This window comes from Lissotriton vulgaris, chromosome 2_1 (assembly GCF_964263255.1).
Source record: "Lissotriton vulgaris chromosome 2_1, aLisVul1.2, whole genome shotgun sequence".
Classification (NCBI taxonomy): Eukaryota; Metazoa; Chordata; class Amphibia; order Caudata; family Salamandridae; genus Lissotriton; species Lissotriton vulgaris.
In genome coordinates this window covers 1672025386-1672041625 of record NC_141687.1, presented here as the reverse complement: position 1 = coordinate 1672041625, position 16240 = coordinate 1672025386, and the positions used below count along the sequence as shown (strand labels likewise).

The 16240-nt window shown below is 49.3% G+C and overlaps 1 protein-coding gene across 2 annotated transcripts in view; it reads left to right on the top strand.

Annotated features, from left to right (window-relative positions):
• The window catches only part of DHDDS (dehydrodolichyl diphosphate synthase subunit), a 158185-nt gene that overhangs the window by 21855 nt on the left and 120090 nt on the right, over nt 1-16240 (top strand). For both annotated transcript variants that reach the window (XM_086957629.1, XM_086957631.1), the window contains exon 3: nt 314-430. In XM_086957629.1, coding sequence (XP_086813755.1) covers nt 314-430 — 117 coding nt within the window. The remainder of the gene's footprint in view (nt 1-313; nt 431-16240) is intronic.

The window sequence follows — 16240 nt, the reverse complement described above, 5'->3', positions numbered from 1 at the left end:
GCTCACTTGTTGGAAAGCAGGAGGTGTGAGATAAATTATTCTATATGGTTCTCTAAGTACACAAACTTGTGGTTGGAAGCTGTGAGTAGAGACTATGGTTGTGAGAATAAAGCGGATAATGGAAGGCATGTGAACTGAAAATGCAGCTGGATATGGGAAAACAGTGTAGATGGGACAAGTTTAGGGTGCAGTGGGATTTGAGAACAGAATTCAGGACAAGTAAGCTCTTGAATGTAGGATGGTCTTTGAGGTCTGAGTGTAGAGTTCTGGTGGGCATAGATGTAACCAAGCCTTCTCTTTCTTTGCTTCTCAGGCTGGCCCAATGCCTAAACATGTGGCTTTCATCATGGATGGCAATCGGCGCTATGCCCAAAAGCAGCATGTGGAGCGGCAGCAGGGCCACTCGCAGGGCTTCGAAAAGTTGGCACAGGTATGCTGTCCTCTCTGTGCACTTTATCAGGGCTAGTGATTGCCGTGTGGGGTGTGATGATAACAACAATGATTGTTGTGGGATTGTTTGTGTGCCTAGGAAGCAGGGTGTTAAGTCCACTGGAAGCAATGTGATTACAGATTGATATTGGATCACTCCATGCTGTAAGGTGCAGTCTCTCCCTGTTTCCTCTTCAAGGGAAAGAGGAAAGAGCCTCCCAAAATAGTGTGACCTTATATGAGCTACATCTAGTGGAAAACAGATACTGCCTACATTTGAGATAGGGCCTGGGAAAGTGGCATTTATATGTGTGATTTTTGTGGGTGATTCATTAATTGAAGTGCATAGGTTGAGACTGAAACAAATGATTCAGAAACCTTAATGCCAAGTTCTACTTTAAAATATATATCAAAATTAACAATAGATGGTTGCCAATGGGAGTTCACGTTTAACATGCAATGATGAATAAGTTGGCACTTCTCAATAGGGTTTCTGTGTCTGCTTTTTAAACCTAACCCTTTAACTTATGGATGAATGCTTTTTGTTTCTATAGACAAAGATGTTGCTTCCCAGTTTTTTTGTTTCTACCTCGTCTTCATCATTGTCGTTCTTTTATGATCGAAGCTGTTTGTATATGCTTCTCCTTTAGCTGCTTTTCTCCCCATCTTTCATTTTTTTTTTGTAAATATATTTTTATTGCAGGAATTAGTTAAAGTTACACTTTGGTCCACTATAAGGCGATCGGTGATGGTAACACCAGCGATGGAATAACACTAATACACGGCCATTTAGCCCACAACCCGGAGGTCAGGCGGCATTTATGCTGAATCGATGCATGCGGGCCCAGCGGGCCCTCTAGTAATGACCATTCATAAATTAAAGGTTCACTTCTGCTTTTCTAAAAGAATGAAAAATCCCCCCCCCCCCCTCCAACTAAACAAAACACACCCAGAGGACTAAGTTCCCAGCCTTTAGTGCAATAAGCCATCAGTGCAGTAGGAAGCTTATGATGCTCCCTCCTCCCTCTGTCCCCCTCTCCCCTCCCACCCCCGCCATCGGTGTCCTGGTAGATGTGCAAAGAGCGTGTGGTAGGAGACATTACACTTCCTGACGGGAATACAGTGTCATTATTGCTCTACGGCAGGAGTCTCCAACCGGTCGATCGCGAGCTACCGGTAGCTCGTGGAGACCCTGTCAGTAGCTCGGGGCGGGCCTGGCCGAAGAGGATGACGTTCCATCAGCGTCACTTGTGGCTCTGTGCCCCCTGCCTTTTGCTCAGTAGCACCGCGCTCAGTGTGTGATCCACGAGCGCTAAGTGTGCTAGTGCGGAGCAGTTAGGCGTGGCATGGCAGAGTAGCTGTTTGCAGGTCGCGCAAGGCAAGCAGTAAAGAACTGCCGGGAGCCGCGCCATCTGCCCTTCTCATCAGAGCAGCAGGTAAGCTGTGTGATTACACTCGACACTCCATGTCAGGTGTCTCACAGAAGCTGGAAATAATTATTCTCTTAGTCATCTTAACTAAATCTTTAAGTTTATTTCTACTTAGACGGCGCTTCGAGCCAAAAGCACAACTGGTCTTATTTACAGCTGCTGCCCGCTGCCGTTTTTCAGAGAAAGCTGTTAGTTCAGGAATGTGATGGCCCCATTCCGCTTGCTTTCTGATCCTCTTTGGAATTAATTTGTAAAGGCCTTGAACCCCTTGTGTGACTCTGCATGTTAACAAAAAGGTCAGACAACATTTGCGCTGTGGTGATAATGCAAATATGCCTATAAGGGCATTAAAAACGAACCCGATAGGTATGTTAGTACTTGAAGTATCATGAACGGAAATGGAATTAGAGAGGGGCCGGTTAAGTAGATGACTCTTGTTGTGAGTGGCTTATGCAAGGCCTGCACATGCAGGTCCTGGAGGACTGTGGATGGCTTTTTTTAGGAACACACTTTCAGTGCGTTATGTAGAAGGTGAGCCACATATACCGTGACCCTGAGGGTGGTTTTTGGGATGCAGCACAGAGTTCCAGGGTGCATCACATTGCTACACTCTCCCCAGCGCCTTGACTACCTCAAAGGATTACTAGACAAGCGAGGTAGACTGGTAGAGAGACCCTAGTCCGGTCTGTACTGGGCGCAGACAAGAAGGGGGAGCACCAACACAAAGTGGGATTAAAGAAGGGTTTGTACGATTTTTCAAACAACAGAACGAGCTTCACTTTAATCAAATGAGTATTAATAATTTATGTGAAGCATAGCACGAATGGTGGCTTACCTTTGTCACATACCTTCCTGGAGGTCCGTATTACAGTGTAACCCCCCCCCCCCCCCCCCCCCCCCCCCCAAGGATGCCGCATGGGTGCACATTGCCGTGTGAAACTGCTACAATACCTTCCAGCGCCCTGAGTGTGCTGCAGTCTGACCTGGCGCTCAGTGAGGCTGCGTAAGCTTCCCATGTCACCCCATCAGTAGGCGCCTGAGGGTCTCTGCACAAACTAGTAACAATAACTACACTACACTACTACACCCACCCTCAGTTGTGCCCCGGCCTAGGGCTGGCGAAATGGCTCTCTGATGGAGAGTGGGGCTGCGTGGGTCCACTCTGGATACTGCCCCGTAGTTTTATTGCTAAACTTGTAAAAAAAAAAAAAGGTAGAAAGCCACTGCAGCTTGTAGTGGTGACCACGTACGTAACAGTAAGATTCCGTCCAGTATCTCCCACCCACCTACCCGGCATTACAAGTTACCAGCCCTAGAATCGGGGACATGATGCAGGTTAGCTAGCATAACCAGATCTACTTCTATATGTGCCCCCTCTTGTGGACCCCTTTGTGTGCATGTTTTCCTTCTGCTTTGAAGAGGAGAGAAAATGAGCAAGCAACAGATTTGTATTTTTCCTATCCCTGCTTGCACTTGGTAAAAACTGTAATAGGGTGGCAGCCTCTCTTCACAAGATGACCTCTGTCTGACTTGTAGTGGGCCCCATAGTGTAACTGTAGCTGTGCATTACAGGTGATCATCACACACTACTCCACACGCTGCACACATAGTGAAATACGGGTCTAATAATCCAAAACTTATCCAAGGGCAGGAGAGTGACCACACAGCCGAGCACATGTACAAACACCCCCTCTGTGCTGTAATTGGCAGGCCTTGTTATTTACATGGATGTTGTCTGGAGATGAGAGAGACATTTCTATTTTCATTATTAACTATCATCTGCTTTAAAAATCGGAAATGTAATTAAGGCTGGCGCATTGCATCATCATGAATTGTATTGAAGTGTCAAATTTTATGAAATGTAGTTAAAACCATCAGTGCAGGGTTCTGTTTAGTATAGGCCTAGTTTAGTTCAACCCAATCACATCATCTTGGGGTTACAATAATCCAGCCTCAACAGCTCCCGCCCCACTATGCCACTAACAAACCTGCACATTTTGAAGCTATTAATTGAAAGGGCGTAAAGCGTTTTGCCAACAGCACAAATCCAAAGTCATTCCTTTCAATGTTATTGTATTCAAACCACAGTATGGGCTCTGAAGAAATAGGCTTAACTTCAATAAAACTGGGCGTGGGAGGTCTCTCGGAAAAATGCGCGAGTTACTTGAGGTTTAGTAGCTCACGACGATTTTCACTGACCAGAAGTAGCTCTCACTGCACAAAAGGTTGGAGACCCCTGCTCTACGGGGACGTAGGTTGCCCATCATCATCACTATCGGTGTCACTGGGTGTGTTGTAATCGCGCAGGGCCTGCACCAATGCCTCCCACGCCTGTACTGATTCTAGCGCCTTCTCATTCTGCTGCCGCCTCGCCAACTGATATCTCAGGGTGCTCTCGCCCTCAGCCCATTTAAGAAATTCATTGCGCCATTTAGTGCCCGTTGGACCAACTTGTGCCTTCCAGTGTCTGGTTATTTCCCGTTACGCCAGGAGTAGCCCCATGTCAATAAATTTACTGGTAACTTTGTTTTTGGGGGTATGTGGAAACCAGTGCAAGATCCCCACCGCAACGTCAAACTGTAGGGACCGTTCAGTAACCCTGTTAAGGGTGTCCCCTATCGGCGTCCAATATGAGGACAAAGCGGAGCAGGACCATAACATGTGAATAAGGTCAGCCCCAAGCGTCCGGCATCTAGGGCTGGCCGCCGTGTCCGAGGCGAAGTATTTTTGTATCTTCTCCGGGGTCAGGTAGGTGTGGTGCAGTATGTAAAAGTGGACCAATTGGAACCGAGCGTTACGCGTGCTCTTCCAGGACCGGCGCATCAACTGGGCCCACGTGGTCTCCGGGATGTCCCTCCCTATGTCTGCCTCCCTGAGTGTGTCCAATGGGGGTAGCCGCTCATTGATCATCCTGGAGTACAAGCACGTTACGGCTTTCTACCGTTCCCGCCGCCATCATGACATATTGACACGCCGCTGACATCTGTGGTTCCTCAAAACCATTCTGCCAGTGCGCTTGGAGTGCTCTCGTGATTGCCGCATGAAGCAAGAAGTCGCCCCGGGGGATGTCAAAGCGACCTAGAATCGCCTGGAAAGGCAGCAGCACTCCATCCTCATAAAGGTCACCTATGATATGTATACCCGCGTCCTCCCAAACCCGTAGTTGCGACCAATCGCCACCATGCGGCAATTCAGTGAGCATCCCAAGTGGGATTTCTGGGGCATAGGGGTGTTTCATTCCCGACTTGCGTTGCACCTGGTTCCAGCACAATCGTATAGTGCGTTCCTCCTGTGTGAGGTCCCTCAGAGCCAGCCTCTGTTGCAGTGCAATATAGGATAGAACGTTTCTGGGTATGCCCAGCCCCCGCTCCTCCTCTGGGCCTCGAAACTCCCGTGCTATCTCCTGAGTGTAGGTCTGCAGCTGGGCAGCCAAGTAATATGTTTCGAAGTCGGGTACAGCCAACCCCCCCTCCGCTTTAGGTCTCATTAGGGTCTTAAGCGCAACTCTGCGGCGGCCCGATCCCCAAAGGAATGCCACGAGCAGTGAGCTCAAGTTCCGGAAGACGGCCGGTGGGATCCAGACCGGAAGCGTCCTGAAGTAATATATTAGCCGAAGAAGCGCCACCATCTTCAGCAGTGCAATACGTCCTGCCACCGATAGCGGCAGGGTGGCCCAGAAGGACATGCTACCCTTTAACACCCGGATGCATCGGGAAATGTTGCCCTCTAGGATGTCAGCAGGGCTGTGAGATGTACACCCCCAGATATTTGAGCCAGCTAGGCGCCCATCTGATCGCCCTAGGACTGTCGGGTTGGGGCTCTCCCCCGCAAACCGGGAACAGGCACGTTTTCGCCCAATTCACCCTGAGGCCCGATATCTCACCGAAAGCAGTGAGTACTGCGTCGGCCCCGGCCAAGGCTTCTCCAGCATCCTCTAGGAAAAGCAACAGGTCGTCAGCGTAGAGGGAAATGTACTGCTGCCCCGACAAGGTCCGCAATCCTCTATAATAGGCCCCGGTGCGAATCGACAGCGCCAGGGGTTCCACCGCGAGCGCAAAGAGCAGCGGGGACAATGAGCAGCCCTGCCTCGTGCCTCGCTCCACCGGGTATTGTTGGGAAATCAGCGGGCCTGATCGTACTCTAGCCATCGCCGAGGCGTATAGCACCGCGGTCCATCACAGGAACCCCTCCCCCAGGCCAAAGCAACCAAGCACTCTACGGAGGTATTCCCACTCTAAGCTGTGAAAAGCCTTCTCCAGGTCAATTGAGAGGATCATGGGATGGAGGGCCTCGTCGTGGTCCTCCTCCAACAGGCGGAGCAAGCGACGGATGTTCATCATAGTATTACGCTTGGGGATGAATCCCGCCTGGTCTTTATGCACTAGGGAGCCCATGTGACCCAGCAATCTCGAGGCCAGAATGCTGCTCAAAATCTTATAATCGACCGTAAGCATCGAGAGCGGCCTGTAAGACGCCGGGTCGTTGCCCTCCTTATCGGGTTTGAGCAGGGGGACCACCAGGGCCTCGCGCATCGAACCCGGAAGGTGCCCCAGACGCTTCGCCTCCCTGTAGACTTTCAAAAGCCGCGGGGCCAGGAGGTCCACGTAGGTGGAGTAGAACTCACTGGAAGTCCGCCCAGGCCTGGGGTCTTGTTTCGCGCCATCTTTTTTATGGCGCTGCGGATCTCCCCCAGCTCCACGTCTCTCCCCAATTCCGTCGCCTGTTCAGGCTCCAGAGCAGGGATAGGTAAATCCTGTAAGAAGTCATCAATGGGGGTAGTGTCCGGTGACATCCTACTTCGGTACAATTCTTCATAGTAGCTCAGAAAACAACTAAGGATTTCGGGTTGGATATAAACCTCTATGCCCTCCGCATCCTGCATAGCCACCGTGGGAGAGGCACGCCTCGTAGGGTTAGCCAGCCAAGCCAGGAGCGCTCCTGATTTATCACCCTCAGCGAGCGACCTGGTCAGATAAGCCTTGTAGTCGAAACTACGTAGCCGTTCAACTTCAACAGCCACAGCTTCCTTCGCCGCCGTAGTCTGTTGTTGAAGCTCCGGGCGGCCGGGACGGAGGAGCTCCATCTCGCGGAGTTTCCGATCAGCTTTAGCAAGGTCCTCTAGAAGGGCCCGTTGCATCCCCACATTCTTCGTTATGCAATAGCCCTTAACTACCACTTTAAATGCATCCCATTCAGTGGCCCTTGCCCCAGTCGTGCCATTGTTCTCCGCGAAGTACGCGGCCATTCTGTCTTCCAGTTCACTCCGGAACACCAGATCTTCCAATATCTCGGGGCGTAGCCTCCGAGTTGAAACACAGGGGGTACCCGGGAGCCACCTAAAGTCGGCCAGTAGAGGATTGTGGTCGGAGATAGTCCTCGCTAAATACTCAGACCTCACGGCCGTGGACACTAGTTCCGCCAACCCCAACAACCCATCCAACCGCACATGCAGTTCGTGCATGCCGGAGAAGTGGGAGTAGTCTCGGGCATGTGGGTGCTGAGCTCGCCGAATGTCCGTCAGTCCCCACTTAGTCTGCCATTCCAGTCTACCCTTGGCTACCGGGTGGGTTGGTGAGTCCGGAAGGGGAGGGTGAGATCTGTCGAGATCAATGTCCAGCACCGAGTTGAAGTCTCCCCCGATCAAAAGAGGTCCCGATAGACAGTGGGCCAGAGAGCCCGACAGCGCAGCCAAAAAAGGCCAGCTGGTCCACGTTAGGCGCATAAATGCTGCATATGTTCAGATCCTTTCCCCCCAGTTTGCCAGCTTTGGCCACAAACCTCCCCTCCGGATCCACAGTGTGTTTAGTTACCTGCAGGGGAACCCCGGCCCGCACCCAGATCAACGCGCCCCTAGCATAAGCCGAGTATGTGGTGTTGTATAACTGCCCTCTCCACCTGCTGCAACGCCAATCCCTCTGTCTTCGTAAGGTGTGTCTCTTGTAGAAGCGCAATCTGTACGCCTCTACGCACCAGGTAAGCGTGGACCTTATGTCGCCTGGACATGGAATGCAGACCGCGTACATTCCAGGTAATGCACTTCAAGGTAGATAGATCAGCCATTGTCCCATGGTATCTCACCAAGTCTCCCCCAGCAATGCTCAAGTACAGTTAAACACAGTGAAAGCTCCGCACCGATGGTGTGTCTTCCCCCCAACAACAACAAAACAACCCCCGAACACATTTCCCCCCCCCACCCTCCCCAGAACAGGTCCCAAATAGACCATCTAGTTCCCATCCAAACTGCATCGACAAAAAACCCCCAAACTAACCTGACGGTAGCCACCGCAGGTGTGCCTTAAGGGCAAAGTGGAGGTCGAGCGTCGATAGGGGGTCTCCGCACCTCAAAGCTACCGAAGTGCGATCGAGCCCTGAGTTATGAGGGCTGAAAATGGGTTTGGCCCCAACCCACCTCACATCCAGTCATCCAACAGTTCCCACAAAGATTCACCCCCCTTCCACCGCCTCCCCCCTCCGTTGAAACCGGCTCACTCGAAATCACCCCTGTCCATCGAGTAGGCCCTCTGCTGTCTCTGGGGTTATCACAGGGAGGTTCACACTATCAGTCTCGGAGTCCTCCGTGTCCGTGTGGCCCCCACCTCCGCCAGGCTCCGAGTCTTCAATTATGGGTCTACCTTGGGAGCCTGACATACTGGATACCATCTCCAGCACCCCTGCCGTTCCGCTGTAGTCTCCACTGTCGAGGGTCGGCCAAGTCTGCCTCAGCGATTCCGGATCCTTTTAGACCTCCGCTGTAGGCCTACCTCCGAGGTAGTTGAGAAGGAGGACCCAGGACCATCCTTGCCAGCTCTGTTTAGTTCAAGCCAACTGCACGCGTCCTCCGGGGTATCGAAGAATTTGGTCGTGCCATCCAGGATGATGCGGAGCCTTGCCGGAAATAGCAAAGAATACTGGATGCTCTCACTCCTCAGTTCTCGTTTGATCGCTAAGAAGAAGGCTCGCCTCCGCTGGGTCTCATAGGTGTAGTCTGGAAAAATGTTCACCCGACTGTTTGCCACATGGTACGGCCCATTTTGTCTGGCGGTATTGAGAAGCAAATCTGTCGCGGAAATGTAGTAGCCGCACCACCACCGGGCGTGGGGGTCGGCCCAGTTGCGGCGGCCTGGACGGCACCCTGTGCGCCCGTTCCAGAGTCTAAAAGGAGGAAAGCCCCTCGGGTGCCACCACAGTCCTGAGCCAGTCCTCCAAATAGGCCACCATGTCACCATCTTCGATTTTTCTTCCCGGCAGGCCAACCACAGGGATGTTATTCCTTCTATTGCGCCCTTCTTTCCAGAGCATCTATGCGGGTCAGAGCGTCCTTCATGGCGGCGGCTAAAGTTTTTTGCGCGGGTTCTAAGATTCCCACCGAGCTCTCCACTTCCTTGACTCTGTCCGAGAGCTTACCGTGGTCCGCCCTGAGCAAGCCCAGGCTCGTCGCGACCTGGGCAATGTCTTGTTGGAGGGCCGACCGTGTATCAGTGATCGCCGCCAGGATCCTGTCAAGTTGTTGTTGGAGGTGTGAACTCCCCGACCTCTCCGGATCCAATCGATCGTCTTTATCAGGCGCCTCCACGTCCGCGGCGTGAGTGCCACCCTTAGTACTCTTCGGCTTCACCATGGCGGCCGCGGTCTCCAGTGGTGGACCCGGTGGTCGCCCAGTCAAGGGAGGGACAATCGGATTGCCTTCGGTTGCCGTCGAAGGTCCCGTGCCGATGCGGACCGCAGATTGGTCCCTGGTGTGGTGGCAGGAGATATCTCAACTACTCGTAAACCAGGTGCACAGAGCTGGGTGCTCGCCCATGCGGGTTTATCCGACCGCCGATAGTATAGGAAGTCAGTGATGGTTTCAGTGGGACTTCGCAGGCTCGGCGAGGTCGCCAGGATCAGGGAGCAATGGCGTCCGTCGTTGATGTCATGTGGCGCAGGCACCAAACAAACCTTTTCCCCTGCCAGGCCGCGGAGGCAATGGGCCGGGCGAAGGCCAGCAGCTTCTCTCCTGGAAGCAAAAGGGCGGTAGGGGGGGAAAAGGGTCACTATCAGGCAGTAGTGCACAGCCGGGGTCTTCGATCTCCTCGAGGCACCGTCTCCTTCGTCACCAATTGCAGGCCTTGTCGACCACCAGGTTCGGCCTACGTGGATTTTGTGACTAGGCCGAGCTCCGTCCAGCCACTCTCGCTGTCCCCCAGTTCCCGGGCTGGGCTCAAAACTCTCACAGTGTGGTGCAAGTGGGCCCACACGCTGCCGATTCCAAGGACCAAGATGATGTATGTCTGTGTCGTTTCAAGCAGGACGACGCATCCGGCCGCTCCCCCTTCCCTTCGCGGCTTCGTGGCGTAGTCAGGGCTCGGCCGAGCGGCGGTCTCGATGGGCACCGCTTGGAAAGCTGACAGGTGTCTCCAGTCGCTCAGGCAGTCGGCACCAGCGTCGTTCCTCCAGAGGAGGAAGGAAGAAGGTGTCGCCGGAGTCACCGGTCCTCCTGGGCCCGCGGGCCGCTTCAGGACCATGGAGACGGAGCGGGCGCCATCTTGAGCTCCGCTCCGCTCGCCCCGTGGGTTCTCGTTCACCTCGATCGGGCCTTTCGCAGGTCTCCAAAGTCGCCCCCTGGTTCAGCACCCACAGCGCTCAACGATCTGGGGGTCGGGGTGCCCGTGTCGCCCGGGAATCAGGATTAATGGCGGCTCGATCGCGGAGCCGAGCGCTCAGGCGACCTCCACCATCGGCGCTCAAGCCACGCCCCCCTTTCTCCCCATCTTTCATGAGAGGACTTTTTAAGCTTTACGTCCTCACTAGTTGGATGATTCGATTCTGATTTGCATTGAAATCGCCAGTGTTTATTTACTGTCATCCCAAATGTGGTTGAGTGAAAAATGTGCAGCTCTGGTCAAAGAATCCTAAAAAAGAGATCGCAAATGATGAGAGAATTTAAGATACGGATTAGAAAGTAGTTCAGTATTTAGGAATACCAGATGACTTCATGTCACTGGAACACAACTTATCCAGTTCTTGGTTTCTTTAAATAAAAAAAAAGTATTGAAAGCGCTGATTTGTGAAATGAAAGGGAGGGCACGAAAAGGGTGTTCTGGTACCACTTTGACAGTGTAAGCATGTCTTTTAGATGCAGAAGAGCCTGTGCACCCTGTGCTCCCATATCAACTTCATTCATCTGGTACCTACTTAGCTTATGACATTACTATATAGGGGTTGGTGGCTTTTCAGACTTAAGAGTGTGTCCACCAGGCGAGAATATAACGTAACATCTCATGAAACCTATTCATCAAATGCACATCATTCGAAGACAAACATCTATTTACGTTTACCATTAGCTCTGCAGAGAGGGCATATTTTTCAGATTTGTGACCCTAGAGTGATTCCAGGCGGCCAGGTCAGGACTAGCAAACACACAGACTTTTATTGGTTTTTTTTTCTTTTTCTTTTTATGAAACACCGATTTTCTTTTCCCATGGTGCATGTTTTAAATATAGGAATGGTCCAAAACCGCTGCAAGTAGAGAAAAAGGTGGTTATTAATTAAATGTTTGTTTCTAAGCTTAGTAAAGCCTAGTTTAACTCCAAGAGCTCGACACCAAAGGAACCCTTTTGCCTCTTGGGTTTTTTATCGGCATCTAAGTAGGCAGCCAAGTGAGGCTGCATGCGTTGATTTATTAATTTAGGGTGAGAGATACATGCTGGTGAAATTTTGTTACAGGCCCATAGTAATTCCTTCACCAGCAAAGGATTCCCTCTAGATTAAGAAAAATCGAAAAGATTTCATAGCATTGCCATAGAACTCACAGTCCATGACCAGAAATTAGAATTAATTGTCATCCTAGATTGTAAAAACTTGTGCGTCTCAGTATTATTGACCTGTTTAATTACATATTTCTTTGCATTTGTACGTAAATAGGGCTACCAGTATCCTTGGTGTAATATTGATTCAACAGCTCTGATGCCAGCTTGTGCAGAAGCTAACCTGTCATTCACTGCTCTGACTATATCTAATGTAGCTCTTTGTTGAGTATATGCCTATGCCCTGCCCCTGGTATAAACACCATAGGAACATTGTCTTTGGGGAGGATATGTGTATACTTGAAAGTGAAAACCTCAGAGGCTTTTCCTCTTTTGATATTGCTTTTATTGCCATCATGATTTCTGCATCGATCTTGGTTTGAGGTCAAGTTACAGCAGCAACTTTAAAGGTTTGCAAAGCCGTCTTTGTAAGTACATTAGCTGCGCAGATCTTCTTTTATGCACCATTTTATATTGTACATGGACCAAAGGATGTTTGCCCTGGAGGGCATACACCTTTTCCCCAAAGCTCTTTAGTCTTAAACTTTTTACTTTTCATTCAAAATGCCATTGTGGTAAATCCACATTGTAACCTTGTAAATAGATGGCTGAATCTGACAAGGTTAGTGTGAGAACATTCTTCTCAGCTGCTTGCGTCATGTAATCGCCTAAAATTGTAGTGTGATTTCAGGATACATGCATTTGCATGACTCATTGGAAATAGCTTGCTTGCTTCATGAGCACTCTAGAACGTCTGGGGGTTGATTGCTATTTTGTGCAAGAAACTCTGGACGAGTTGTCCTCCGTACTGCCCCACACGCTGCTCCGTGTGGGGCAGTACGGAGGACAACTCGTCCCAAAATAGCAATCAACCCCCAGACATTCTAGAGTACTCATGAAGCAAGCAAGCTATTTCCTATGAGTCATGCAAATGCATGTATCCTGAGCCAAAAAAATGCTGTAGGCACACTATAGCCTATAAATTTTAAAATACACTTAAAAATAATTATCACTTTTTGTTATTAACGCATCAAATAAATTAGAGAAACGTGAGTAAGGTGGGGAAGTTGTGCCCCCTTCCTGAAGAAGGAGCACATGCTCCGAAACATGTCGACGCACACCTGAGGCACTGTCCATAACACGACAGATAAACTCGCACTTCACTTCTTTTAGTAGTACCAGCCCGGGGTTGTGAATAAAAAAAATTCCAATACACCCACCAGCCAGGTACTTTTTAACTCTTCACTAAATCCCACCACTCACTTAAAATATCCCTTTCACCTACACCACACGCACCACACATAGTCATTACTATCAGTGCTCCCGCGTAGTCGTAGGTCGCAGCACGTTAGAGGGGTGCGAAGACCCCTATGATGAAGCATGACACCAAGGGGCCTTTTGGTGTGTGAGGGGTATTTTAAAAAACACTGAGTGTTCCCACACCCTGTTGGGCAACACCCCTCCAAGTCACTATCAGTAGGATTCCCCTTGTTTATGCACTTCTTAGATGACCTTTGGGGGAATATCTAAATAAATCCACTACTAGCTTCAGTATGGATTTATTGAGACCAGGTGTTTGATACCAAACACCATACGTTTCAGTGAAGCCTCATGTAGCCTGGGAACTTGTAATGACCAATGCGTAATACATATACTAAAGAGAGCTTCCCTGTTCACTTGTACTATCTAGTAATCAAACTAGACCGCACACAGGGGCATAACTGCTCATGCAGATATGTCCTCAAATGCAATGTAATGCACCCTGCCATAGGGCTATAAGGCCTGTGTGCCACGCAGTGTCTGTGGGCATGGCACACAGGGTGTGTGCCATGTCGTATTTTCACATTTATTTGCACCACTTCACAAAGCCTGTAGTGGCAGTCTGCATTAGTATGGCGGTGGGTTCCTTAAGGTGTCACATTATAAGCTGCAGTCCTTAGGGACCCTCTTTGGTACCCATGCCCTAGAGACTACTGGTGTCGATTACTAGGGACTTACAAAGGTGATAAAGGTCTTGCCAGTTAGGGAACAATTGAGTCGTTACCTTGTTTTATGGAATCAACACTGGGGACCTGGTTAGCAGGAACCCAGCACACTTTAGTCAAAATTGCACCAGACACCAGGCAAAAAGTGTGGGGTGGCCATGTCAAAAAGGGCCACTTTATTACATTATTTATATACATGTTTAGACACCAAATTGAACAAAATCAGGTTCCTAAGATATGAGTTATTAAGCAAATCTTAGTCACTGCTGTTCACTCAATATACAAACGAGCATTAGCAACTACTGAAGATACTTTGGAAATTTTGGAAAACTTTTATGAAGTTGTCTTTGTTTACTCTGGCCCGCTTTGGGCAACAAACTCTGGCAGGGAGCAAGTCACAGGGGCATGTAAGGTACAGTTACCTTGCAGTCTCTAATCCAGTTCCAGGCTCTGATGTTGAACCGATATAGACCTCAATGGAGTGGTCCTGAAGCAAGGGATCCATTATACTGAAGGATGCTGATCCGGCCAATGTGAGAGGGTTCTCCTGTGGCCACCCCTTAGTCATCAGAAGTTGATGTCCTTTGAAGTCTAGCCAAACTCCTGTCTCTGATACCGCAAACCCAATGGTTCCTATTAACTGGAGCTAGTGTTCTCCTTAGGCAACCAAACTGCACTCCAATGACTCTTCCGAGTCAAGCAGACTTGGGTGCAACTTTTGAGATTCGAGACTTGGTCTCCCTGGCTGCTGTTCAGCGATAAGTGGCATTCAACAGATTATGGCTACCAACTCACCAAGGCAGGCTGCTTCAGCTTTTGTGGTCCTGGAACTGCACAGGAAGTCAGCCAACTGACTCTTGGAGTTCATTCCTTCTGTCTGGGGTTCAGGCCACTTTCCCCAAGCAGGGCACCACAGGCACTGTCCTGTCTTTGTAAGCCCATTGATCCGCAGCAGGCCTCGAGAAATCTATCCGTCCATTCACTATGGCGAGTCAGATTTCATCAGGTCAAGCAATTTTTTTGGGCCTAGTGGTCCGTTCTGGCGAGCTGACAAATAGCATGTGTTCTGTTCAAACACAAAGTGAATGAACAATAAAGATGCCTTTAAATCTTATTTTTATCTTCACATTTGCTCTGCATTCAGAGATCAAGGTCAAAAGTAAGTATGTCTTCTTACATTTACTTTTCTTTCCCTAACTGCAAAATTAGAGTATTTTATAAAGTGATTTGTTTGACGTTTTTAATGGGAAATGTGCTGTCTGTAAATGATAATGCACTACCCCATCATACTTTAGCGTATGTATATATATATATATATATATATATATATATATATATATATATATATATATATATATATATATATATATGTGTGGGTGTGTATGTATATGTATATATATATATATATATATATATATATATATATATATATTCACAACCAAGGCTCCTCGAACGGAAGAACCAGGCACACACACATTTCGGATTAGTTCCTTCATCGGATGCCTTCCCCAAACAAACAGTGCTGCCGGAGTCCAAAGTTAAAATGAGGCCTGCATCGCTCTGATAGGCAGAGAACACACGTTGGGCGTAACAGGGATTTGAACACCTACGGTAAGTACCTTCCCCCCAAGTGGAAAATGTTCACGCTCCCGCCAATTGCACCTGTGTTGTAGGCATTACACTGCTGGTCCCCCCTGCCGCTTCTGTCTCCTCGGGAAATCCCAGACTGGAATGTCGGACCAGCTTTGATCCCCAACAAGTGTTTTTGGATGTTCTAAGACCGCGGCGGTGCAGCAGCTTTAATGCTATTAGTGAACTATTAAGCAAGTCTGGGGCAAGTCTGGGGTCATGTGTACCCCAGATGCGGCCTGGATTTGTATTATACATGGAGCAAATGTTTAGTCTATTAAATAAAATTTTAAAAAAGTTTTTTTACAGAAAAAATGCTGAACTCTGATATTTGTGGGTGCTCTAATGTGATAATGAAGAAAAAGGTTGCTCCATAAAATTTACTTTTTAGCCTAGATCACACAATTTGAGACAGGTGCAGTCCAGTCTTTGGTGATCCTTTTCTTTGCCAGGTCCAGAGAACAGCAGAGCAGTCCTTCTTCAGTCCTCTCTCCAGTGCAGACGTCTCCAAAGATTTGGGCGCTAGTGGTGCCACATTTATGTCGGCAACTTGCTCCATGGGGATGCAGTGAATACTAGCCAATGACTTACCAAGTCCTCTCCCATCTCACGATGACTTCCTGTTAAGTGTTGCATTTAGCTATACCAGAGTGCAATATTTTTCCCATTCCGAAGATGGAAGAACCCTTCTTTCTGTGTGGAGCTTGGGAGCCACCCTAGAAGTCTTGTTATCTGAGGACTGCATGCCCATTGGAAAACCAGTTTGGCAACAGTTTTCACCCCTCGTCGCAGGCGCAAACCTGTCTACCAGAATAAAATAGCTGCCCCTCTCGTGTTTGTTCATTATTTGCCCTTTGAAGCTCGTCTTTTGGGCTCACCCTGTTTGGCTTCCTGCCAGAGAGAGGTAACACTTCTTCCCGGGTCAGGCTCCTATTGTATCATTCCTGTTAGTATTTCACACCTCTCCCAGTATGGCAGAAGG